Raw genomic sequence first — 27,489 nt, 5'->3', positions numbered from 1 at the left:
CAGCATGATGCTGCCACCACCATGCTCCTGAACAGCTAATCAAATGGCTACCCATACTATTTACATTGACCACCCCCCCCCCCCCCTCTCTACACTGCTGCTACTCTCTGTTATTATCTATGCATAGTCACTTTAATAACTCTACCTACATGTCCATATTTACCTCAATTACCTAAACACCGGTGCCCCCGCACATTGACTCTTTACCATTAACCCCTGTATATAGCCCCGCTATTGTTATTTACTGCTGCTCTTTAATCATTTGTTATTCTTATCTCTTATCTTTTTTTTTGTAGGTATTTTCTTAAAACTGCATTGTTGGTTAAGGGCTTGTAAGTAAGCATTTCACTTGTATTCGGCGCATGTGACAAATAAAAATTGATTTGATTTGATTTGTGCCTTTCCAAATCATGTCCAATCCATAGAATGTACCACAGGTGGCCTCCAATCAAGTTGTAGAAATATCTCAAGGATGATCAATAGAAACAGGATACACCTAAGCTCAATTTCAAGTCTCCCAGGAAAGGGTCTGAATACTTATGTAAATAAAGTATTTCTGTTTTTTATTTGTAATACATTTGCAAACATTTCTAAAAACCTGTTTTCGCTTTGTCATTATGTGGTATTGTTTGTAGATTGATGAGGAAAACAGTTCATTTAATCAATTTTAGAATAAGGCTGTAACGTAACTAAATGTGGAAAAAGTCAAGGGGTCTGAATACTTTCCGAATACACTGAAGAAGAATATAAATGCAACATGCAACAATTTCAAAGATTGTACTGAGTTGCAGATCAAAGAACTCAAATAAGTAAATTAGGCCCTAATCTATCGATTTCACATGACTGGGCAGGGGCGTAGCCATGGGCGGGCCTGGGAGGGTATAGGCCCACCCAGTTGGGAACCAGGTCCACCAACTGGTGTGCCAGGCCCAGCCAATCAGAATATCCCCCCCCCCCCCCCCCCCACAAAATAGCAGTATTACAGACATAAATACTTCTCAGCACCTCCCCTTTCCCCTCCTCAGTCGATCCCGCAGGTGAAGAAACCGGATGTGGATGTCCTGGGTTGGCGGGTTACATCTGCTCTGCGGTTGTGAGGCCTGTTGGATGTACTGCCAAATGATCTAAAACGATGTTGGGGCGGCTTATGGTAGAGAAATTAACATTAAATTCTCTGGCAACAGCTCTGTTGGACATTCCTTCAGTCAGCATGCCAATTGCACGCTTAACATTACACAGGTAAGCTAACAGTTACAGACATCAGGAATGCACATAGGCTCTATATATCTGAGCTACTGGGTCCAATAACCCACCTCCTGATTTTATGTTGGGCACCTACTTACCAAAAAATGATGTTATTAGGATTTTTTTTATTTCAATTACATGTTTTGCTAATCTAAAGGTTTCAGGAAATACAGGATACACCACATTACTACAAGACAAAACAGCTCAACCAGGCCTGATGGTCTTGTAAGTATAAAAGCAAAGCATGAAAAGGTAGTGTAGTGAGATAATGTCTTACTGTGGAGTGTGAAGAATCCAATACAAATCCAGTACAAATCACATTATTGTGGAAGCAGCTCCTCTAAGAGTATGAATTAGGCTTGTTTGGAAGGTTTGCATTCTAAGTAAGTACAATACCAACATAACTACTGTAGTGTGTCAAAGCAGTGTGCTGGAAAACCTTGGTAGAGCATGGGTGGAATAGGCATTGTGGCGCTGGTGAATTTCCTTTCTTTTTCGGCTTCAGACCAATGCCTATTCTCACTTAAAACTGTTGTTTTTGTTTGTTTTTAATTGACATAAGCATCAACCCTGTGACACTTATCTTTTCCCATTGACTGCAATGTATTGACATAAGCCTCAATTGGTTCATGATTATATTTTTTTCCATTGGTAGCGCAATGTTTAATGGGAGCATGGCAAGTTGACATAAGCATCAATCGGTTGAATCTAACTTTTTGCAAAAACATGACAGGTTGACGTTTTGAGGCTGATAACGGGCTGTGTGGTCGGTCATACATTGCAGTCGCAGAGGACCAGAGGTTAAAGACATGGGTTCACTGTGGGCCAATCCTAATTGCCTTTAGGCACATACAGAGAGAGGTCCTCTGCAATTGTTGATTTTCATTAAAAAGAACTATAAAAAAAAAATACTCTATCTGGGCCAACAAATTAAGATGACAAACTTGTGCCCCTCTATTACCAGGAAGTCACACACAAGCTGTTATGCCCTTTTAAGGTTAGGGTTCTGCTCATATTCTCTCAGAAGACAAAGTGATTTGGCAGGGAGACTGTAAACTGAATGGGTATCTGTCTCTGTATATTGGTGGGCCTGTTTCCAGTAATGGGTTTGGATTTTGAGGCTGTTATGTTTTCTCCCAGAGATGGATGGAGCTAAGAGTCTGGAACAAAGCTTGCACTGGCAAATCAAATAACGCTTTGACATATTAGGTGTAAGACTAAGGTGTCCCATATGGCACCCGATTACCTAAATAGTGCACACTACTTTTGACCAAAGTAGCACACTAGGGAATAGGGAGTGATATGGGACATATCCTAGAAGTGTTCCTTATTCTCCATTGCAGTGTCAGGTATATCTAATGTATGTTTTTTCTATTAAAATGAAGGTCTTTGTAATGTGGTTTCCTAATAGCTAATGACATTTCTGGTTCTCCCACTAAAAGGATCTGGTGATTGATATTGAGAGTTGGTATCTCGACTCGTAATTTTAGAGATTTCACTCTCTAAGTAAGGTTATAGGGACTGAATTAATGAAGCTACCTATATTATAGCCCTCGTCGACATTATGTACTTTAAAAAAAAAGAGATTAGTCTGAAGGCTGCATTGACCTGTGGAACAACATAGGCCCGCTAGACTGGATGTTGAATTGGCATACTTAAAGTTTTTTGAACGATTACCATATCTATTTGTTAGCTTGGAATAAGTTCTACATTTCAAATTCCATCCCAACCGGCCACAAATCTTATACTGCCTCTGTTTGTCTAAGATTGAAAAAGGTACCCAGGGGATTGACTGAGTTTCAGGTTTTCAGTGATTATACTTCATAGACCACTACTTGAGGGAATTAACTCCCTTTTTTTCTTGCAGAATTTCAGATTTGTTTTAAGATTTCTCTTCATTTACATACTCAGATTGCTGACCTATATTCTGTTAGAGTTGAATTTGATGAGCTATTGAGATATTAAACCCCTCAAGCAGCTGGCTCATCAGTAAAAGACTACAGGGCACCAACTATCACTCATCAATTTGTAATGTATGTAGACTATATACTGTAGACCTCAACATATTTCTGCCATGCAGGATATACAGTGCGTAGTGAAAATCTACACACCCCTTGCACAGTCTTCATGTTTTGCTGCCTTACAATTTAATTTAAAAAGATACAAATTTTCAAGTAATGTGGTGGCAGCATCATGTTATGGGTATATTTGTCACCGGCAGGGACTGAGAGTTTGTCAGGATCCAATTAAATATGGAAGGAGCAAAGCCCAGGTAAAAAGTTAGAGGAAAATCCACCTCAGCCTTCTGAAAACCTAACCCTGGGATAGAGTTGTATTTTTCAGAGGGACAATTACACACATGTTAATACCAAAGACACAGAATGGCTTTCCAAGAGGTGTTGAGTATTCCTGAGTGGTCCAATCTCAGTCCTGAATTAAGTTTGCTTACAAATCAGAGACAAATATCGCTGTCCATTTAATGATTCCCAACCAAATTTACTGAGCTTGAGCAATTTTGACAAAAACAATGGATATATGTTACCCAAAGATTAGTGCAAAGTTGGTGGAATATTGTTACAAATATCACAGCTGTAATGGCTGCCAAAGGTGCTTCCACTAAGTATTAACTCTGGAGTGTGAAGACATACACAATCAAGGCATCTTTGTTTGTTGTTTTTTTCAACTAATCTGGAACATTTTCAAAAATGTGTCTTTGAAAATGTGAGTACATTGTATAGATCAGCAGGAAAATAAATCAAATTTAATCTCTATTTTAGATTAAATTTGAAGGCAGCAAAACGTAAATACTGTGCAAGGGGTGTGTAGATATTCACTAGCTACTGTACATAACAAAGTCATGCAATTGAATCAAATTATTATTTCAAAGCCCAAATGGCCATTTATTACTGATGATAAAACCCCCAGATGTAGTTTAAGTTATTCTTTATTGACCCAATAAAGCATGTTAAATACATCATTACAGTGTGAAGCATTTACATAATTTGTATTGTCATGCAGGATACAAGGACAGTAGTTTGTGAGGTTAGAAGTATCCGAGGCCATACAGTGCCTTCAGAAAGTATTTACACCCCTTGACATTTTCCATATTTTTCTGTGCATTTAGAATGGATTAAATTGAGTTTTGTCACTGGCCTACACACAATACTCCATAATGTCAAAGCAGAATAATGTTAGATTTATTTTTTTTACCAGTTAATTACAAAGGCGGAAATATCTTGCTTCAATAAGTGTTCAACCCCTTTGTTATGACAAGCCTAAATAAGTTCAGGCGTAAAAATGTGCCTAACTAGTCGCATAATAAGTTGCATGGACTCACTCTGTGCGCAATAATAGTGTTAAACATGATTTTTTTTAATGACTACTTCATCTCTATACCCCACACATACAATTATCTGTAAGGTCCCTCAGTCGAGCAGTGAATTTCAAACACAGATTTAACCACAAAGAGATTTTCCAATGCCTCATAAAGAAGGGCATATATTGGTCGATGGGTACAAAAATAAAAAGCAGACATTGAATATCCTTTTGAGCATGGGGAAGTTATTTATTACACTTTGGAAGGTGTAGCAATACATCAAGTCATGACAAAGATATAGACATCCTTCCTAACTCAGTTGCCGGGGAGGAAGGAAACCGCTCAAGTATTTCACCATGAGGCCAATGGTGACTTTAAAACAGTTAAGAGTTTGATATCTGTGATAGGAGAAAACTCAGGATGGATCAACAACATTGTTCTTACTCCACAATACTAATCAATACTAAACAAAAATATAAACACAGCATGTAATATGTTGGTCCCATGTTTCATGAGCTGAAATAAAAGATCCCAGAAATTTTCCATATGCACATAAAGCACATTTCTTTCAAATGTTATGCGCAAATTTGAGTACATTCCTGTTAGTGAGCATTTGTTGTTTGCCAAGATAATCCATCCACCTGGCAGGTGTGACATATCAAGAAGCTGATTAAACAGCATTGTCATTAAACAGGTGCACCTTGTGCTAGGGACAATAAAAGGTCACTCTAAAATGTGCAGTTTTGTCACACAACACAATGCCATAGATATGAAGTTATGCAGGTATCAAGTTTTGTGGGAGCATGCAATTGGCATGCTGACTGCAGGAATGTCCACCAGAGCTGTTGCCAGAGAATTTAATCTTAATTTCTTACCATAAGCCGCCTCCAACGTCATTTTGGTAATACGTCCAACCGGTCTCACTACCGCAGACCACATGTATGGTTGTGTGGGCAAGCGGTTTGCTGATGTCAACATTGTGAACAGAGTGCCCAATGGTGGCGGTGGGGTTATGGTATGGGCATGCAGAAGCTACAGACAACGAACACAATTGCATTTTATTGATGGCAATCTGCATGCACAGATACCATGGCAAGATCCTGAGGCACATTGCCGTGCCCTTCATCCGCCGCCATTACCTCATGTTTGAGCATGATAATGCATGGCCCCATGTCGCAAGGGTACACAATTCCTGGAATTTTAAAATGTCTCTAATCTTCCATGGCCTGCATACTCACCAAACATGCCACCCATTGAGCAGGTTTGGGATGCTCTGGATCGACATGTATGACAGTGTGTCCCAGCTCCCGTTAATATCCAGACACTTCGCACAGTCATTGAATAGGAGTGGGACAACATTTCACATGCCATAATCAACAGCCTGTGAATGAGATGTGTTGTGCTGCATGAGGCAAATGGTGGTCACACCAGATACTGACTGGTTTTCTGATCCACAACCCTACTTTTTTAAAAGTGACCAACAGATACATATATGTATTCCTAGTCATGTGATATCCATAGATTAGGGCCTAATGAATTTATTTCAATGGACTGATTTCCTTATATGAATTGTAACTCAGTAAAATCTTTGCAATTGTTGCATGTTGCGTTTCTATTTTTGTTCAGTAAACATTCAGAGCAGCATCGAACAGCATGCTAAATTCACTTCGACAACTTGCCTGATTTGGCCTATATTAGGAACAACAGCCAAACAGTCCCATCAAAATATGAGAACATCAACTTCTCCTACCCTAGAAAGAGATTCATACCTACTCATCTCTTCCCAACATCCCAACATACTGCTAGCGGAATGTATTCCTGTTCATTTGACAATATAATTGCACCCTCATCGCTCAAGGCGTTAATGTGCTGTCAGAATGGATTAATACTTCATTACTGGTTTCATTGCTTCTTAGCATCGGAAATATTGACAGTTCTTGACAATGTATAAGGAAATGCAATTTGTTGGTTGCACATATGGGACTTCACAGATGGGCAATTTGCAACCTCAATTACTGGCTAGACTGCTGTTTTTTTTTTTTTAAAGGCCCATTGCAGTAAAAACGTGATTTCCCTGTGTTTTATATACACTGAGTACACCAAACATTAGGAACACCTTCCTAATATTGAGATGCACCCCCTCCTTACCCTTTCAACCTCTGAATGGCACACATACACAATCCATGTCTCAATTGACTGAGGCTTACACAATTCTTCTTTAACCTGTCTCCTCCCCTTCATCTACACTGATTTTAAGTGAATTGAACAAGTGAGATCAATAAGGGTTCATAGCTTTCATCTGGATTCACATTGTCAATCTATGTCATGGAAAGAGCAGGTGTTTTTCATGTTTTGTACACTCAGTGTTTATATCCACACTGAGGTTGGATTAATAGTGTGCAATTGTGTAAATGATTTTGAACTATCTATAGGCTACGACACGGTGCTCTATCAGCCTCATATAATTTCTAAGAAAATCCGTGTTTTCTCTCGTCCTCACACCTTTTTTCATCTTGGGAGAGGGAACGCTCAAGCTGCAGCAACCACTTGTTACCAGAGTCTAGCTGCGGGCGCGCTTTCCTTTCCGTGAACGCCAACCAACATTAAATCCCAATTCACTGCATGTGCCTCTGGCCCAATCCTGCAATAAGCAGTCAAATATGTTTTCATACGGATATTGAATAGCCTTTTACATTTTATTTGTTTTACCAAAAACACATTATATATTCATTACACGCCATAATTAAATTGTACGTTCATACAGTTGAAGTGGCAAAGAAAAATATTATTAATATTATCATTATTAGTATTATTATACCATACCGTAGGTGTAGGTCTAAGCGCGGCTGGCTACATGAATGATCTGACATTGAGCGCATCATAGGACGGGGAGTAGTCCGGAGCTGTCCATGGATTATTCGTGCTGAAATCTCTCCGTGATAAAAACAGACTTAGCCAAACAATTAAGGGGAATTTCCGTCTCATATTCAATCGCAAGAAATATCCTTTAATTGTAAGACTAAGAATATTACAGTTGCATCTCTTGTATGAAGATTTCTTATCTGAAACGTACCACTGTCATCGAGAGAGAGAAAAAACAACCCAGAAAGTTCATTCGATTTTTGGAGTTTCGAGATGTGGTCTTCCTTCTTCGGTGCTCTACATTATCAACATGTACTATGAACCTGTTAGTCCAGCAAATAGAAGAACACAATGATGTCACTTGGCTCCATGTCCATGTATGCAGTCTCTCCATAAATTATGAGAGGTTCGATAGGTCATTTACCACCATGCATTAACAGTTGGTTGCAAGGCATTAGTACACCTATTGGAAACGAGATTTAATATTTGATCATGAATGTCTCCAAATACAATTGATATGAATTGTTGGCTATTGTTACAACACTGTCCACGATCAGTAGCAGAGAAACTGGAATCAGTTGTCAGAAAATAGCATACAACACAGAGAAGATCATTGTTACAAAAAACATCACAAAGACAGTGGGCTAACCGAGCTAGTAGAGCTCCTGTATCAAACCATGATATAGATGTGCTCTCTACCCACCCGTCTAACCTCTATGTCCAAACTACCTCGCAGGTATCCCATCCCCAGAAGCACATGCACTCGCGCCTTCTCTCCAAGCAGACAGCTTAGTAGAAACAGTCCTCTCCACGTCAGTTCTTTCCGATTCATGCCATTAGTCCATTTCCACATATATTATTGGGGCGTTTCAACGCTTTAAGTGGTCCCCATAAACCTGTAGGTGAGGACAGGTTTTACGCACACATCCACAGACCCTTCCGCACGCTATATCCTACCTGTGGCATCACCACTGTTACCGGTTATCATGCACCAATCTAGTTATGTCATTCGATAATAGCAATGGATAGTTATATTATGAGAGTTAACTATACATCGGAACTTATGCGCCCTGTGCGATTACTTACACTGCAATGCAAGTCTGCTTTGCGCGCCATCCATGTGTTTTTAATGTCGGATTTTCTTTGGTTTTCCAGGTTCCCGTCCATGGTAATGTGCGTTCGCTGATAGACAGAGCCTCAGGGCATGTCTTGATCGCCGTCGCCGTCTCCGGCTTGCTCGGATTCCATCTCTCCCTGTCTTCTCCGGGCAGCTTACCGTTGTAGATAGAGTCTCTGCAGTCACGTGGGTCGAGAAAATCGAGAGAGAGAGAGCTATCGAGAGAGCGCGTGGGGGGTGTCCCTCCTCCGCAGTTTGCAGTTTGATATGTCTCAGACTCCGCGAGCGCTGGATAGAGCGAGAGCCGCAGAGCGCGCTGGATTCTCAGCCTTCCTTACCGAAAAGCCGAGTATTTCCCTGCCTTTTCTGCCCAACCGCCACCTCCCTTGCACTTACTTATTCTATCCCCAAGAAACCCCTTGACGTTTTTCCTCCTTCCTTATAGTTTTGTTTTCGGCTTTTATTCACAGACTGAACAACTGGTTCATGCACTGTTGCTTATTTGGATTTGTCCGACATACGAGGGACGGTGGATGAGCTGCTTTCGCCAAAACCGGAGATGGAATTGCTGATAATATGCCTTTCCTTATGGATGTTGCAATGCAATTCAGTGGCGAGCGCGGACTCCATCATTCACATCGGTAAGGAGCTTGTGCAGGGGACACGGGGTGCAAACGCGGAGGTGTGATATAAACCCCCTCGGTGCTTAGAATAAAACAGTCCTCCTTTGTTGTTTAAATGTATGATACATTTAGGAAGGCATACGGATGAATGTGTTAGTATAAAGAGCGAGTTACAACTAAATACCTTATAAACAATAATGATATGTAGTTCTGGTGAATAGCGTTGCTCCATCCCGGGAGCTGTGGCAATTTTACAGCATCATTTGAATTATAATTAAATTGTCAAATTTGCGTTGCCTATCATACAATATCTTATGAATGTCTTTGCACATGCTTGACTGAAAGTCTCTGGAAAAGTGCACCAATGTGTCTTTTCCGAAATCATGAGAATAGCCAATATTGTAAATATATTGTAATTCACACCACAAAACCAAAGCAAGATGGAACTAATTTGCTTGGATCAGACGAACTAAACCAACGTGTGTTTTTAGAGGATTGCCCACCCCCTCCCCCCCCCCCCCCCCTCCCCATCTATAAGCATGAACTTTGAATTGAACGTGACCGAAATGTTAAACGCCTGTGAAGGAAATAAATGACAAAGGGACAAATACTAAACCCTTATGTCCGAATCCAACATTAGAATAGATGCCAGTGTACTCGGTTTGGTGAATTTGGGTGTGTAATATATCAGATTTGTCAAATGTAGTTTATCTGACATTAATTTACATTTAAGCTAAAACAACTTATGTTCGCGGCGGGGGAGATGGAGGGGGTCAATACGAATAACTAGAATATTATATTTCAAAATAATGTCACTGGCATGTGTTTAATGCCATTTGTTGGATCAAAGACAACTAATGCAAACACGCATGTATACATGTAAGCATGCACGTACAAACACACACACACACACACACACACACACACACACACACACACACACACACACACACACACACACACACACACACACACAGACCGTAGCAGAAAAATAATCATTTTTTGTTTAATTTTACATCGAAACCTTTGCATGTTAAGTATCCAATAGTGCTGCAGTGATCAACAGTTAATATGTTGGAATAAAGCTCTCCAGCACGATAACAGCTGAAGCATCTTACATTTGAGACAGTAGTTTAGGCATTTAGGCTGTTGCGGGGGTTTATAATTAAAACACGTAAAGGCTATTGGATGCATTATCATCGATGGCATTTGCACTTTGTCGGCTTTACCATGATATAAAACATAACTAACAAATCAGGCGTGAAGCAAGTTGGAATCATTCTGATGTAGCCATTAGGACTTGTTGGTTACGTTGCACCTTTGTCACCCCCATCATCATTAAAACCAGGGCTTTTATCTGTATTTTGGTTATTTTAATGTTTTTAAAACATTAATTCCATGGCCGTCAAGGTTTTGATGTATTTTGGAAAATGTTGTTCTCTCGGAATCCAATGTGATTTTGTCGGGATCTTGATAGAAAAGGCTTGGAGTGCAGGAACAGCTTCAGTCATTACCAAGCATTACCCTTGAGTATGCTGCGTAGGCTATATACCAAACATGTTTTAAACAATCAATTATCTTTCTGATTAACTTCATATGAAATTGTCTTAATGAGTGAGGTTGAAGAGTGGTGCACCATTACGTTCGAATACAATGGATTCTCATTTTAAGGCTTGCTTGACTTGACGCATGCGGTTCAAATATTCGTTGTTCATAGCCAGTCTGCTGCTACATGCACAACAACTCCGGAGAGCCCTCAAATCAACGGTGGTCTGACTTGGAAACCAAAAGACGGCTCACTTTTGAATGTGGCAGAGTTCCATTCCGGTCTAAACCCTTTCGCGAGGATCTGTATCGTCCTATCGTTGGTTTTTGCCGTCTCTGTGGCATTTGTTTTGCTTGGTTCCTCCTAGGAGTGAATATATTAGATGTTCAATATCTGAATTTTAGGCCTAATGGGTATGGTCAAACTCCTGATATCAAACGGGTAAGGACTATTTGTGTGATTGTGCACAAAGTGGGACCAATAGCCTAGAGAATATTACGTTTGCCTCTATCTTATTGCTATATATTTTCACCCTCCTCTCATTTCCTCTCCTCTTCAAGTTATCCTTCTGGCCAAAAGCTGAAGCTGTTCCTTATGCAAAGGAGAAATAGGTATGTCCAATGAGTTGGACACCTGACGTGGAATGATTTACGGGGTGATGGGACGGTATAGAGGCGCTGGCTATCCAGCCCTGCAATGGAAGGCGAGCTCGAAACACAGGAATCAAATCCATTCTCACCGACAAAATAGAGGGCAGACGCGCTATTCTGATCCCATGCTAAATAAGACGAACACATCAGTTATACATCAAGGAAGGCTTTTCGCTTTGACCACCTGCAAAATACGACACTTCCGACATAAATCGAGGCTACTTTATCCAATCTGAACGCTGTTTTACAATCATTTACTTCAGACGATTGATAATGTAGCCGATCAACAAACAACTCAAGGAAACTTGAATGGATTTTAAAGTCTAGGCAGTTCTACCATAAAGTCAGCGAGCATATTCTACATTTACGTTTGAGTCATTTAGCAGATGCTCTTATCCAGAGCTCTTGTGAAGCCCGGCCCATATCTACAGGAAACTGTAAAGGTAAGGTAACTGGCTATTGGCAGCCAGTTACCTGTAAGTTACTGTTAAAAAAGGGAGGTCCCCCCCCCCCATCTCCCAATGGTAAAATAATGGACAGGGTTTGGATAATCTGGTCCTAGATATGTAGCTAAATCAGGGCCCAGTTTTTCAAAAGTTATCTGATCGGATTTTGTAGAATAGAATGAATATAATGGGCGTCCCCATTAAAGCCAATGATATGATGCCATGTTCTATTCGTTCTATTCTATGCATTTTATCCTATCCAATTGCCGAAATCCGATCAGATAACTTTTGAAAAACTGGGCCCAGTAGCTGGAGCTGAGAGAGTCTATATAGGCCTACAACCTTGCTCTCCATGGTTCTGAAATGAATGCACATGGGGGAAAATATATGTACTGCGTGTAACCAACCACCATATGCCAGATTGACAGGGAGGGAAAGTGAAAAGTCTTGATCTGGCATCCACCCACTCACTGTAAATCCACTAACCTTTCCTTATAATGCTAATAAGGATCAGTAATATGCTAATAAGTAAAATGCTAATAAGGACCTACATCTTAAGAGAAAATAGTGTCATGTCATCCATTTCTCGACAAGTTGTATCCTAAACATTAGGGCCTACTTTTGTAATAGTTGCTCTGAAACTAACCTCTTACCCAGGGTAATTGCACATAGGTGGAAGTGTCAGGTGAATGAGATTTCTCTGAAACTGAAATGCAACTGCCTGTGTTGGTCTCGGGTGTAATCATTTGTCCAAACAGTTGTAAAACATCCTGTCCTGTTTTGCAACAAAAACGAGAGTTTCTATTGGACACATTCAGGTAGGTCCTTCCCTGGGAAGGGGAGTACTGGCGGCTGGTAGAGCTTTTTTAGTCGACGCGACATGGTGGCAATGTAACGGTCTTCTTGTGGTGAAGTAGAGGCGGACCAAAAAGCAGCGTGATTATATTGATTCATGTTTAATAACAAAAAGTATAAACACGACCACTACAAAACAACAAATGTGGAAAACCAAAAACAGCCCTGTCTGGTGCAAAACACAGAGACAGGAACAATCACCCACAAACACACAGTGAAACCCAGGCTACCTAAGTATGATTCTCAATCAGAGACAACTAATGACACCTGCCTCTGATTGAGAACCATACTAGGCCGAAACATAGAAATACCCCAAAACATAGAAAAACAAACATAGACTGCCCACCCAACTCACGCCCTGACCATACTAAATAAATACAAAACAAAGGAAATAAAGGTCAGAACGTGACAGTACCCCCCCCCCCCCCCCCCCCCAAAGGTGCGGACTCCGGCCGCAAAACCTTAGCCTATAGGGGAGGGTCTGGGTGGGCGTCTGTCCGCGGTGGCGGCCCTGGTGCTGGACGTGGCCCCCACTTCACCATAGTCTTAGTCTGACTTATTGTCCGCTTCCGTGGCCTCCTAACCACGGCGACCCTTCTCAATGGACAGAGGGGCAGCTCGGGACAGAGGGGCGGCAGCTCGGGACAGAGGGGCGGCAGCTCGGGACAGAGGGCCGGCAGCTTGGGACAGAGGGCCGGCAGCTCGGGACAAAGGGCCGGCAGCTCGGGACAGAGGGGAAGTTGCTCGGGACAGAGGGGCTCTGGCGCCTCTGGGCTGAGGGGCTGAGGGGCTCTGGCGCCTCTGGGCTGAGGGGCTCTGGCGCCTCTGGGCTGACTGGCGGCACTGGCGCCTCTGGGCTGAGGGGCTCTGGCGCCTCTGGGCTGACTGGCGGCACTGGCGGCCCCTGGCTGACTGGCGGCACTGGCGGCCCCTGGCTGACTGGCGGCACTGGCGGCCCCTGGCTGACTGGCGGCACTGGCGGCTCCTGGCAGACTGGCGGCACTGGCGGCGCTGGGCAGACGGGCGGCTCAGGCGGCGCTGGGCAGACGGGCGGTTCAGGCGGCGCTGGGCAGACGGGCGGCTCATGCGGCGCTGGGCAGACGGGCGGCTCAGGCGGCGCTGGGCAGACGGGCGGCTCAGGCGGCGCTGGGCAGACGGGCGGCTCAGGCGGCGCTGGGCAGACGGGTGGCTCAGGCGGCGCTGGGCAGACGGGTGGCTCAGGCGGCGCTGGGCAGACGGGAAGCTCCAGCAACGCTGGAGAGGAAGGCTCTGGCAGCGCTGGACTGAGTAGCTCGGGTGCCTCTGGAATGAGGGGCGGGAGCTCTGGTAGCGCCGAACAGGCGGGAGACTCCGGCTGCGCTGGAGAGGAGGAAGGCTCTGGCAGCGCTGGACAGGCGGGAGCCCCTGTAAGGATGAGCCGGAGAGACAGCCTGGTGTGGGGGGCTGCCACCGGAGGGCTGGTGCGTGGAGGTGGTGACGGATAGACCGGACCGTGCAGGCGCACTGGAGCTCTTGAGCACCGAGCCTGCCCAACCTTACCCGGTTGAATGGTCCCGGTCGCCCTGCCAGTGCGGCGAGGTGGAATAGCCCGCACTGGGCTATGCAGGCGAACCAGGGACACTGTGCGCAAGGCTGGTGCCATGTAAGCCGGCCCAAGGAGACGCACTGGAGACCAGATGCGTAGAGCTGGCTTCATGGCACTTGGCTCGATGCCCACTCTAGCCCGGCCGATAGCTGGAATGTACCGCACCGGGCTATGCACCCGCACTGGGGACACCGTGCGCTTCACAGCATAACACGGTGCCTGCCCAGTCTCTCCAGCCCCCCGGTAAGCACAGGAAGTTGGCGCAGGTCTCCTACCTGGCTTCGCCACACTTCCTGTGTGCCTCCCCCCAATACATTTTTGGGGATGACTCTCGGGCTTCCATCCACGCCGCCGTGCTGCCTCCTCATACCAGCGCCTCTCCGCCTTCGCCGGCTCCAGCTCTTCTTTGGGGCGGCGATATTCTCCAGGCTGTGCCCAGGGTCCTTTACCATCCAACTCATCCTCCCATGTACATTCCTCTTTTCGCTGCTGTTGCTGTTGCCCGTTACCACGCCACTTGGTCCTGTTGTGGTGGGTGATTCTGTAACGGTCTTCTTGTGGTGAAGTAGAGGCGGACCAAAAAGCAGCGTGATTATATTGATTCATGTTTAATAACAAAAAGGATAAACACGACCACTACAAAACAACAAATGTGGAAAACCAAAAACAGCCCTGTCTGGTGCAAAACACAGAGACAGGAACAATCACCCACAAACACACAGTGAAACCCAGGCGACCTAAGTATGATTCTCAATCAGAGACAACTAATGACACCTGCCTCTGATTGAGAACCATATTAGGCCGAAACATAGAAATACCCCCAAACATAGACTGCCCACCCAACTCACGCCCTGACCATACTAAATAAATACAAAACAAAGGAAATAAAGGTCAGAACGTGACAGGCAAATTCAAGATGCAAGAACCAAGAACAGTTTGCTACTACAGTGGATGAAGGAGCAGAAAGAGCATGGAGATGTGGACATTTTTGGAAAACGAGGAATAAGTAATGGAGCTGAGTGTAGAGGGAAGTGGTGTGGTGAGCAAGATTGGCATCATGTACAAAAATAAAAAAAAACATACTCTGGTAGCTCAGAAATGTAACATGACAAGAGTGAGAATTAATTACCTGTAGCGGCAGGTGGGGTGAAGACCGCCGAGAATGAGCCTCTGGAGTGAGGAAAGATCTGGCTGATCCATATGGCTGATCCATATGTGGTGTCAGGTTGGTTGGAGAAGAGGTTGGGGACTGTTGAGTCGGTGAAAGTAACTCGAAGTGGAAACGTAAGGATTTTTTGCATTTCTTCCATCCACCACACTTCTAGGGACAAGAACTGTGACTTGCTTTGCTCTCCGGAGCTGGACACAGTTGAAAGGAGTGATAACTCGGGAGGCGTTAGTAAGGATCGGCGTCCTGTCAACAGGACAGTTGTCAATCATGCAGGGCATTATGTCAAGATCACAGATTTTAGAGAAACAACAAATATCGATACATATAAGTTTCTTATATCAACTGAAAGCTTACATTATTGTTAATATAACTGCACTGTCCAATTTACAGTAGCTATTACTGCAAAAAAAGGCCATGCTATTGTTTGAGGAGAGCTCCTAACAACAAAACACTTTTTTCTTTGCGGTAGGTTTGATAAATTCACCTCTGAAGGTGAAATGTGTACTGACATTCTGAAATCTTGCTCTGATTTATCATCCAAAGGGTCCCAGAGATAACACAATGTGTCGTTTTGTTAGATAAAATCCATTTTCATATCCTGGAAAGGTCCATATAGCATGCACTATCGATTTTGTATTTCCACTCGTTCAATTTGCAAAGAAAGTAATCTGTGAACATCTCACTGTAAATGTTGTTTCAACCAGTCAAAATACATTCGTATCTATTCCCCAGAGATCCTAGAAGGTAACATGACTTCACTATTTCATTAGGGGTGTAGTATATCCTATAGGACACCATATTTGGTCATAGAGCGACGCCTTCATGGCACGCCGATGACGCGGGTGGCCATCACTTGAATGATTGTATATGTGTCAAATAAGCACCAATCGGGGTCAAACAAAGCTAGCTAGATAGCTAAAAGAGCTGGAAACAATGTATATGTCGTAAAATGTAGCTATTAACCTTATACGACAGCCTGCCTTTTCATTTTGGACAAAAATTATAAGGATATTCAGAGTTATGAAAACTGGTTGTTAACGAATTGTTGAACTTATAATATGGCGACTAAAAAGCTAAATCAAAGGCAAAGTATACAGATTTGACCATATTCTGGCAGAAAAATTGAATATGAATGCGAATGTCTCCCTCACGATTTGCCCAAATGTACCTGGGGACTTCACACTAAAAGTCTTGTTGTTCATTCATACTTCAAGTTATCCATCTGAAACTTTGCACACACACTGCTGCTATCTTGTGGACACTATCAGAAATACAACCAGAGTGATGGCTAGAACTATGACCTTTCTGTTACATTTCAAAGATGGTGGTAGAAAAAGACTGGTTGTTTCTTTCTTTGTATTTTCTTCTACCATATCTGTTATATTCTCCTACATTCAATTCACATTTCCACAAATGTTTCCTTTCAAATTAAAGAATATGCATATCTTTGCTTCAGGGCCTGAGCTACAGACAGTTAGATTTGGGTATGTCATTTAGGCGAAAATTGAAAAAAAGGGGGCTATCCCTAAGTGGTGAGGAGAATCAACTGAAATAGAAGATTCCCGGTGTCTGTGACGCTCACTGTTTGGTGCGACGCAGACCTGGTGGAAAGCGTGGTGAAACAGTGAAGACACTGTTTTCCTGCTGAGTTTAATGCAGTCTTTATCCTACAAAGTCAAGTTAGGATGTGTCAGTTATCCAGTGAGAGCTTTTGTCCCAAACCCATTACGGTGTCTTAGGTGCCAAGTTTATGGTCATGTTGCAGCAGTGGGCAGGAGGGAGATTCTTAGATGTGAGAAGTGTGCAGGATGGCATGAGACAAATGAATGTGTAGTATCGGTTTTGTGTGTTAATTGTAAGGGTACCCATAGTGCTGGAGATCAGAAGTGTCCGGTGAGAGAAAGGCAGGTTGAGGTTGCCAGGATCTGAGTAGTACAGAAGGTTTTGTATGCTGATGCAGTGAAGTGAATAGTAGAGGAAGATGAGTCCATGGCGAGGGATGCTAAGAGATTCCTTGTGTGTAAACTGAGGCCAATAGAGAGTGATAGGTGCTTCAGTAAGGTTGGTTTCGTAGCGTTCATATTCGTGGTTATCAACTGTACCACATAAATTGAACATAAATCACAGAAATAGATGTTGTGGTGGCAGCTGCAGAGAAGTACTTGGGTGTACGGGATTTTACTGCCTAAGAGTTACAAGTTGTGTTGAACGATAGTGTCCCGTCCTCCCAGGCTGCCAGCCTGGTGTATGATCAGATAGGGCCAAGTAGTGGAATAATGGTGAGGTTTTTAATGGGTGTAGGGTTAGTTGGAAGGGTCATTTTTCTTCCTATTTCCCCGTTCTTTTTTCCTTCCCTTTTTGTGTCACAAAGTATAATGAATTCACAATACAGAACAGTAGGCGGAAACACAGGGATAGATAAGAGAAATTGATGAATAGGGAAACCATGACCTGCCTCACAATCCAGTAGAGTAGGTGGTGGTGTATTCACCTTTCAGTTGGTTGCGATCCGCCAATACAAATTTAAAGAAGGTCCCTCCCCGTTTTGTTCTTAAAAAAAAAAAAAAAAATGACGAAACATTTTGCAAAAGATTTGGCATAATCAATACACTCCTAGTTTTTGCAATGCATCTCTACACATATTGCAATGTTGACAATTGCATCTTTTCAACAGGTGCCATATTCGAGGAGAACGCAGTGAGGGATGACGAGGTTTTCCAGCTGGCGATCTCAGACCTCAGTCTCAACGACGACATTTTGCAGAGCGAGAAAATCACACACTCCATAAAACTTGTCGAGGCGAACAACCCTTTCCAGGCGGTCCAGGAAGGTAAGGGACGCCATTGAATTATTTTTAAAAGCATTTTTCTCCCCCTTTCGCCATATTTGGTTAGTAGGCTACTTAGTAGCATAACTATACCTCAAGTGCAGTTTGTAGGCTAGTTATTTTTTAAGAGGAGAAGAGGATAATTTAAAGTGAAACACCTATTCCTCTTTGAAGCTCTTAAGCCTTGATTACATTGCAGGCCCATTTTGGAATACTGACTGTACAAGTGACCAAGTCAGATTTATGTGTTTTCAGAAAGCAGTCATTTGCTGACATGGCTATGCTAGTTGTCATAGTAACAACGGGTGTGTGTGCAGTGGTGTAGGCTGATTGGTGGTGGTTCTCTTGTGCTGCCTATCGCTCAGAAGTTATGTAGCAAGCTCAGGTGACAACAATGCCTGCCATGGGAGTTTCCAAGCTACACGGAGTTGGCAAAACAATTTAATTCTGATCAATTCTAAATAAGTCATGTTTTAATTACCACAACAATTCCATAAAAATTATAGAATAGGCTTTTACGCTTAACAGTTTCTCATGTGTATTATGAATGGTCCACTACCCAAAGGACATCCAGCCAACTTGAAACAACTGTGGGAAGCATTGGAGTCAACATGGGCCAGTATCCCCGTGGAACGCTTTTGACACCTTATAGTCCATGCCTAAAACCCACTTGAAAGCAATTAAATCATAGTTGACTATTCAGACACAAGTCGCATGGCCAGGAATCAGATTTGTATCTGATTTCAAACCACTTACAATGGTGGTTTGAAAGTCGCTTGAAATATCCGATTCAATGTGGTTTTTGGCTGTTCAGACTGCAGGTAGAAAAAATTATTAAAATTGAATATGCCCAAAAATTTGATTAGAGTGAACAAGGCTTAAGGCTCCCCAAAATAGTTGAGCAGCAGTATCTTCTGTGGATAGAAAGCTAGGTGGAAGTATTGAGTCGAGTAGGACTCGACTCCATTTTCCACACATCATTGCTATCCAGTGTGAGGCAGCCTTTAAAGACATGTTGCTTTCAAAACAGGTAGCCTAATTTGCTTGTTTCATAGTGAGTTGTATTGGTGATGATGGTAGATGTTGATCAAGAAATTAGCCTCTGTTTCAGACTGTAACATAACGAAGGGTGTAAAATATATAAGTTGTTTTTCCTCTCTAAAGTCACAATGTTAATGACAGTCTTTTCAATTTTTTATTTTTTTTTGTGTTCAACCAAGCCTTTTCTTCCCAAATGGTCTATCCATGTTTTGACCTGACACTTACAAACTCACAGACTTTGCTAATGAGTTCAGTCACCCCCAAAAAGTTGGTCCATGTCGTGTAACATCCATACAACCTCTTTTATTTGCTTTATTTGTCCAACATGCCACTCTTTTTTGGTATACACTCCCCCCAAGACGCACACATCAAAAGTTTCATTTATTTATTTTGTCCATTCTGTAACATCCATACGCTGGAATCGGTCTGTACCTTTTTTTCTGGATTGAAAAAGCACAACTGCTGCTTAAAGGAGCAGTGCAGTCAAAAACCTAATTTGCCTTTTTTTTTATATATATATATATTTCCACACTAAGGTATAAATAACACTCTGAAATTGTGAAAATTATAATGATGCCCTTTTAGTGTTGTCACGTTCTGACCTTTATTTCCGTTGTTTTGTCATTAGTTAGTATGGTCAGGGCGTGAGTTGGGGTGGGCAGTCTATGTTTGTTTTTCTATGATTTGGGGATTTCTATGTTTCGGCCTAGTATGGTTCTCAATCAGAGGCAGGTGTCATTAGTTGTCTCTGATTGAGAATCATACTTAGGTAGCCTGGGTTTCACTGTGTGTTTGTGGGTGTTTGTTTCCGTGTCTGTGTTTTTCACCACACGGTACTGTTTTGGGTTTCGTTCATTCCACGGTTATTGTTTTTGTATTCAGTTGTTCATGTGTACTATTTCGTATTAAAAGAACCATGGACACTTACCACGCCGCATATTGGTCGTCCGATCCTTCTCGACTCTCCTCTTCAGAAGAAGAAGAGGAAATCCCTTACAAGTGTAAGAGCTTAAAAAAACAAAAAAAAACTTCAGCCTGTTCGGGTGGGATGGTGTTTTCAGCCCACAGCAAAAACACCTTCACAATCTGATCTGATTATTCTGACCAATGACCAGTCATTTTTTAAATTTGCAATGTATCCTGCTACTTTGAAGGGGTAAGCGGGGCAGAAGCAGTGGAATTCAAAGTTCAATTGGTCAATTGCTCGTAAACCATGTCGTCATAACTTGCCAGGGGTCCGTATACGTTACATACAGTACATTAGAAGCTGTTGATGTTGAATTGAAACGGAAACTCACCAAGTCAGTTTGCCTTTCACGACCTTCCGGAGGAGGTCAATAGCAGCCAAGGGCTTGCTGCTCATTATTTGCATAAATCTCTTTCAGCAAAATCTATGTTAACTGCATGTAAGTATATGTGGCCTTTGCACACAAGTACACAAACAATGGCATCTAATACCATTGGAGGCTGCTCGGTAATTGGTCACAGTTGAGTCCCTGGGCTTTTTCAATTAATGACATTGAGGGGCAGAGGGGATCAATACGGCACAGCCAGGGAGTGGCTCGATGACTTCCTACTCATCGCTGACCTTTTCCTCCACGCCAGATAGTCAGCCCTCTGAGACCACCGCTGACAGCTCGGGGTGTGGGGGATTATGGGTAAGGGAGGGATTCACACCTTGTGATGTGTCCTGCTGTCCAGTAACCACTGCGCTCGGCGCCTGCTCCTCTCTGTGACCAATCGAACCGATAGGCTCCCAGGGGGCCGTGCGGCTGCTAATATGATTCTCTTCCTGTGGTGAGGGAGGAGAGAGAGAGAGAGAGAGATCTCTGGCTGACTTAGAACAGAACACCGTTGCTTTGTGTCATTTTACATTTGAGAGTGACGTGATTTGGTAGAATCTTGTAGGGGTGAGGAACCAATGCAAGTGAAAATACTGGAGGCACGTACAGTATTTGTGTTTTTATGTCCAGTAACATGATTGGTGGAATCTTGTAGGAGTGAATAACCAATACCAAGTGAAGATACTGGAGGCACATATAGGCCTGTGTTGTTGATGGTAAGTGTTGGGCAGTGTTTCATTTTGAATGTGGGTGTCCATATTGTGTTGCTTGAGGACAAAGAAAGCATGCATTACCATAGCTCTCTTGCCTCGGTGGCTCACGGATACAGAATAACTCACAACACCAACGAAGAAGGCTTTTCATAAGAGCGCAAATAAACGTGACACACACACACACACACACATTTGCTCATTGTAGTAAAGTTGATTTAGCTTGTTTGAAAACGCATCACATACAAGACAAAGCATAAGTGTTTCTTATGACAGTGGGAGCTCATTAATAATAGAGATTGTGCGTTTTAGGGATTCGTTTTTCATCCTTGGAACGAGCAATTATTTTACAGTAAGCCTTTGATTTGATTCTATATAAAACTATTGTTCTCAAACATCGAGAACCATGTCTGAAAGTTTCTGTCAAATTACCTTTTTCATTAGCTATAAAATGCTTCAGCAAAAATGATTGGAATTGGAAGCTCACACAGCATCTCCACTCAAAGAATTGTTTTTATAATGGTAGGATTTCTTTATTGACTCTGACACTGAAGTGTCATTATTGGATATTTGCTAACAGTGCAGGAGTATCTCAAAATGATTTACAACAATACACGCAACTCTAAAAGTAAAATAATAGAATTAAGAAATATATAAATATGACATTGCTCACAGGGCCTCCCGGGTGGCGCAGTGGTCTAGGGCACTGCATCGCAGTGTGCCACCAGAGACGACCTTCGTCTCTCCCGAGCCCGTACGGGAGTTGTAGCGATGAGGCAAGATAGTAACTAATAACAATTGGATATCACGAAATTGGGGGTAAAATAACATCTATATATATATGACATCTAATATTTAGATATTTCTTCATTTTATTATTTTACTTTTAGATTTGTGTGTATAGTTGTGAAGATACTTAGATCTTTTTTGATACTACTGCACTGTTGGAGCTAGAAACCCAAGCATTTCGCTACACCCGCAATAACATCAGCTAAATACGTGTATGTGACCAATGAGATTTGACTTTTTGATTTGAACTTTTTCTTCTCACTGTACAAATTAAAAGTCAAGCAAATTAGGCTAATTACCGTTCTTTATCATGACCAGCAGCTCCGTTACCACTGCATTAGTGTAAAAACAATAATTTTACCCTGGCGTCCTGCGCTGAATGAATGATTGTTTTATTTCTTAGAGAAATTTCCACTGTCCTTTCTTTACACAGACAATCATCAATGTCCTGCATCTAAAACAAATCAACGCTTTTTGTCTCCTCATTGTCAGAGGAGCAGCATTCTCTGGTTGAATTCCATGATTACCGCATCAATATTGATCTCACTAGAAAACTAAACAGAAAACCTTTTCTCTCCAGGCTTTAAGTGCACCATTGTGCTGACGGTGAAAAGCGTTTAATTGATATGACCTTTTTTAGTGGCCATGCAGATAAGATGAGTGTTTATTGAGAACATTCCCCTGTTTCCTGGTGGTGACATAGTCTGCTGGAGTACAATGGATGAGTACAATACAATGGATAAGAATGATAAGACTAGAGCACAGAAGACTCAAGCCTACTCTTATGTTCCATGTGAAGGTAGAGACTCACACACCTTCGAGGTGCCGTCACCCCTGTGCAACTTCTCAAATAGGACCAGAGATGGTGTGACACCAGGAACCCAGAGTGATGAGATTCATCTCCTTCTCTCCTCCTCCCGCCCTCTCCCTCGCTCTCTCTTCTGTGGTGATTCTACAGAGAGCTCTGAGAATCACTCATACCCAGCTGGCAGCCAGCTCCAACCCTGAGCCTGCTTCAGTCAGTGCTGGCCTGAAAGACACCATTTTATGACAGAGGAAACAATTGGGCAGAATTAATCATGTTGCCGCCCTGACTTATTCTCCCAGACTGGTGCAATTTAGAAAGAAGATGCATAGCTGGAGCGTGGATAAACATCCAAAAGTGCAAGCCCAGTTCTATCTCCACAAGATAAACAGCCGTGGTTGTCTCTGCAGCATCACCCATTAGCTGTGTGCCTCGCTTTAAAACGAATCAGTCCTGGATAATTAATTTGCGGACCTTTCCGGACTCATATCCCGGCATCTGATGCAAACACTGATTTAAAATATATTCTGGCTGCCTGGCAAGCAGCTCGGGCTCAGAGTAGTGGAGGCCTGCGGTTTGAGGATGGTTGTGTGCGTGTTTCTGTGTTGCTTAAGAAAAAGGCAACTTCAGGACACCTGGGAATCAAATGAGGGGGAGCTCCGGTGTGAGGAATGGCTCCCACTACACGGACAAATGACCATCCTCTGTCCCACGAATGTGCCTGCCAATGGCACGCTTTGTTTATTCACTTAACTCGTCTCTCTGACTCGCTCCCTCAGTCTCTCTTTCTCTGTACTGATCTGCTTACATGATAGGCACCCACTGACTGTATGTCTATTGGATCCTGCCGACTACGCCATTATATAGCACATGCTGTCAACCGTTGGCAATCTCTCATGTTTTAGTACAGCAGAGATGATCTGATATTTGCCATTCAGTGATATTGCACTTCCTGTTAAGGAGTTGAGTCAGACTCGTAGGAGTAACTTGCCACTTCTCATGCGAGGATGGTCAAGTGTATTAAGCAGGGAAGAGGCGGCTTCCCAAAAATACTCTAAAATTAGGAAATGGAACTGAGCCAATTTATCTTGAGTTTTTTTTCCTTTCAGCTCCGTGTAGCTAGTAGTGGTGGAGGTTGAGCTCTTTGGTGTGTGGAGCTGTCATACTCGCGACCACACAGCTCTGCGCCGTCCCTGGGTGTTTGTTCTGAGTGAGGCCGTGACCGCAGAGGGACCGTGGGAGGAGATGGTTTTTGAAGCACAGAAGGGTTAAGGTCGGCGTGGAGTCGGGGGAGCAACATTGATTTAGGAGCCAGGGGAGGCTGTGGACCTGGCCATGGGCCACCACTCTCCGAGAGGGGAAATGCCTCTTATTGAGTGCACTTCACCAAGGCACCCTCGCTGCTCTGCTCTACTCTTAGCCACTGAGTAGAGCAGAGAGTGGAAATGTCAAGGTGACTGTAGAGGATAACTGGAGTTCACTCTTGCCAGGGTGCCTATGTTACATGGATACAGAGTAGGCCATGTTAGGAAAGTATCTCAGCACTTAAGGTAGTTGATTTGATTCTTCAGGGGAGAATTTGCAGTGTTATTATTTTTTCCTTCCAGCGAGCACAAATATCCTCGCAGTATATCCAAATCAATTTAACAGAGATACATTACCACCACTCAATAGTAGCGCCTATAACCCCCCCCCCCCCCCCCCCTGCTGTAATTGGACAAGTGGAGTCAGAGCAGCCTTTTTTACTGTCCTGCCTTATTCTCACAGATTCCATAATTAAGCCCTCCAAATCGACCCTCGTTAATTCAGCATCTAAAACAAGACTCTTAATAACATGTTTTATTCGATATTTCTAGTGGCTGTGGAATATAACTACTATCCTGCCACCAGCAAGGAAAGGGAACAGGGAAGCAGCGCTAACTGTCGGATGGAAGCAGTGAGGGATGATTGATGGGTCAGGTAGTATAATATATATGTGTTACGGCAGCTCTCGCTGGGTCGTTTTAACCACTGGAGACTAGTGGCATGCTAATCAGACGACTGTATTTAAATCAATTGCTGTAGATGGTAATGTCCATCATAGCTGGTAGGGAGAATGGCAAAAGTCACTGTTACATTTAAAAAAAAACACACTTACCCATGTAAACACGCCTGTGTAAAGTACCCATATTTTTCCTTCATTGCTTGTAACTGATCAAGTGGGTGCACTGTTAAGATCTTAAGCCATACCATAGATTAGCCTGTCACCTAATACTGGGACATAAATATACTCTATGCCTTGCATTTCTATGTATGAATATGGAATCTAAGAGCCCACAGCACAGCCAAAAGCCCAGGGCTTGCGTTAATGGACCCACCCCCACCCCCACCCCCACCCTAACGTACATCCTGGCCCGTTCAAAGAAGATATTGAAATATTGATAATTCATTTGACCGAGACGCGCACGCTGTCAGATAAAGCATCCGAACAAGCGAAACAGTGCCTCTCTGTCTCAGTATGTGTAGCCCGTGTATCTGAAGGAATAAAAGAGCATGGGATGACATTCCTTTTTTTGCCAAACCGCATCAGATACACAGGGCTGCATATTGTAAGACAGAAGGCCGCTGTTTCAGTGGGTTGGATGCTATTTTGGACTACCATGAAAAGGTAACCTACTTTTTTGAAGTGATTTTGTTTTACAATCAGATGAAAACATCATGACTGGTTGTGTTCATGCCACTTTAAAAGGTAGGCAAATACATTTTTACAGTTCAATTACCTTTCATTACCATAAAACCCACAATAGAACCACTAAAGCAGTCATTTGGACTGCTCATGAATTTAAAAAATTTGAAATTTTTTTTAAGTCCTTCCCAACTCCGCCCTTGACGTTTCCCAAATAACTCTATAATACACACTGTCGTTGTTAAATTCTTTATATCACAAACAGAATTGATGTAATAGTCAGTTTTAGGAAGGCATGGCATTTTTATATAGTTTTCCTTGTTGCCCCTCCCCTAGACCGTAGGGCCTGCTCCTCCTTCTCTCAATAGTTGAAGATGCCGTGCCCAGTTGAAAATCACCCTGATATTTGCCTTGAAAAGGAAAGTAACGCAGGAGCTTGGTGGCATCTTAATTGGGGAGAATGGGCTCATGGTTATGGCTGGAGCGGAATTAGTGGAATGGAATCAAATACATCAAACACATGGAAACCATGTGTTTGAAATCATTCCATTTGTACCGTTCCAGCCATTATTATGGTCCGTCCTCCCCTCAGCAGCCTACACTGGACCCTAAACTATACCAAAACGAATTTCACACAATGCCTATAATAAGAGATGATATAAATGAAGTAGGCTAAAGTATGATGGGGGAGAATGGATGAGTTGCTGAGCGAGGGGCAGCGAACAATGCGTAATTATGTCACCAATTGTGAATGAAGAAAAGGGCAGGCCATTCTATTGTATTGATATATTCTAATCTCAACATGTTATGTAATCTCAATCTACTCTGGCCTATTTGTGGTACACAGTGAGAGCGTGCGTCATTTAACCATGGCAAGAAGACCCAATGAATGTAAACGACTCCGATGGTGGAGATGAAATGAATCATGATGACATCCCTGAGTATTCTTCTGATTCTTCAATTCTCCAGATTGAATTTGTAAATCAATCTGGAGTGCCAGTGTGCACTCTGGGCGTTTGTAAAATCAGAGCATTGTCAGATTGTCTGTTTGTAAATTCAGAGCGCACACTGGACACCCTGGCCGAGGAGTAGGGGTGCGTTTGTAAATTCCCTCTTGCTATCTACTCTGATTTCAGAGCACTCTTGTCTGAGTGTGCTAAAGTGCAGAATAACTGATGAATTTACGAACGCTCAACACCCATTGAATACGGCCGGTGTCAGTAAACGTCAGCAAGAAAAGCCTAATTAAATTGTTTCCAGCAGCAGAGTAACAGTCACCAACGCTCTGGATAAAACGAAAACAGCCTAACCAGCTCTGCTAGGGCGAGAAAAATGGTCAGAGTGAGGTGTTCTCTCGTTTACGTCTAGAAGTAGCTAGCCAGCTAGCTAACTTTAGGCAGTTAGCTTGGGTGCTTGACTGCCGTTGTGAGTCTGATCAACCCTACTCCTTGGCCAGAGCGTCCAGTGTGCACTCTGAACGGTTCGAGATTAAAACGCTCTGAATTTTCAAATAAAAAATCTGACAGCGCTCTGAATTTACGAGCGCCCAGAGCAAACTCTGAGCGCTCTCTTGCTCTCCAGAGTGAATTTATGATGGCACCCCAGGGTTGACCCAAGCGTTCTGACCTCACAACGGCAGTCAAGTACCTATGCTAACTGGCTAATGTTGGCTAGCTTGCTATCTACAACAATTAGAGTCGTAGCATATCAAACAAATTGGCAAATTCGTATGATATCATACAAATTGCAATGTTTTTAACATACTGTACCACGCAAAATGGATGACATAGTACACAATAGGAAATTGTAGTACACAATAAACTGGGACCACTTTTGGCTCGCGAGCACCACTTTCAAAACTACTGGATGAAATTATACCGAAGTTCGAGAGCT

General features: G+C 42.9%; 1 protein-coding gene across 2 annotated transcripts in view; it reads left to right on the top strand.

The window, feature by feature from the left end:
- The first annotated feature begins 8,815 nt into the window (after positions 1 to 8,815).
- Positions 8,816 to 27,489, top strand: part of LOC110499015 (glutamate receptor ionotropic, delta-1-like) — a 424,887-nt gene continuing 406,213 nt past the window's right edge. For both annotated transcript variants that reach the window (XM_036955858.1, XM_036955857.1), the window contains exons 1-2: positions 8,816 to 9,181; positions 18,091 to 18,246. In XM_036955858.1, the coding sequence (XP_036811753.1) occupies positions 9,100 to 9,181; positions 18,091 to 18,246 (238 nt within the window). In that variant the 5' untranslated portion in view covers positions 8,816 to 9,099. The remainder of the gene's footprint in view (positions 9,182 to 18,090; positions 18,247 to 27,489) is intronic.

Source organism: Oncorhynchus mykiss, chromosome 20, assembly GCF_013265735.2.
Source record: "Oncorhynchus mykiss isolate Arlee chromosome 20, USDA_OmykA_1.1, whole genome shotgun sequence".
NCBI classification, from domain to species: domain Eukaryota; kingdom Metazoa; phylum Chordata; class Actinopteri; order Salmoniformes; family Salmonidae; genus Oncorhynchus; species Oncorhynchus mykiss.
This window is presented reverse-complemented; position numbering and strand designations above follow the sequence as displayed.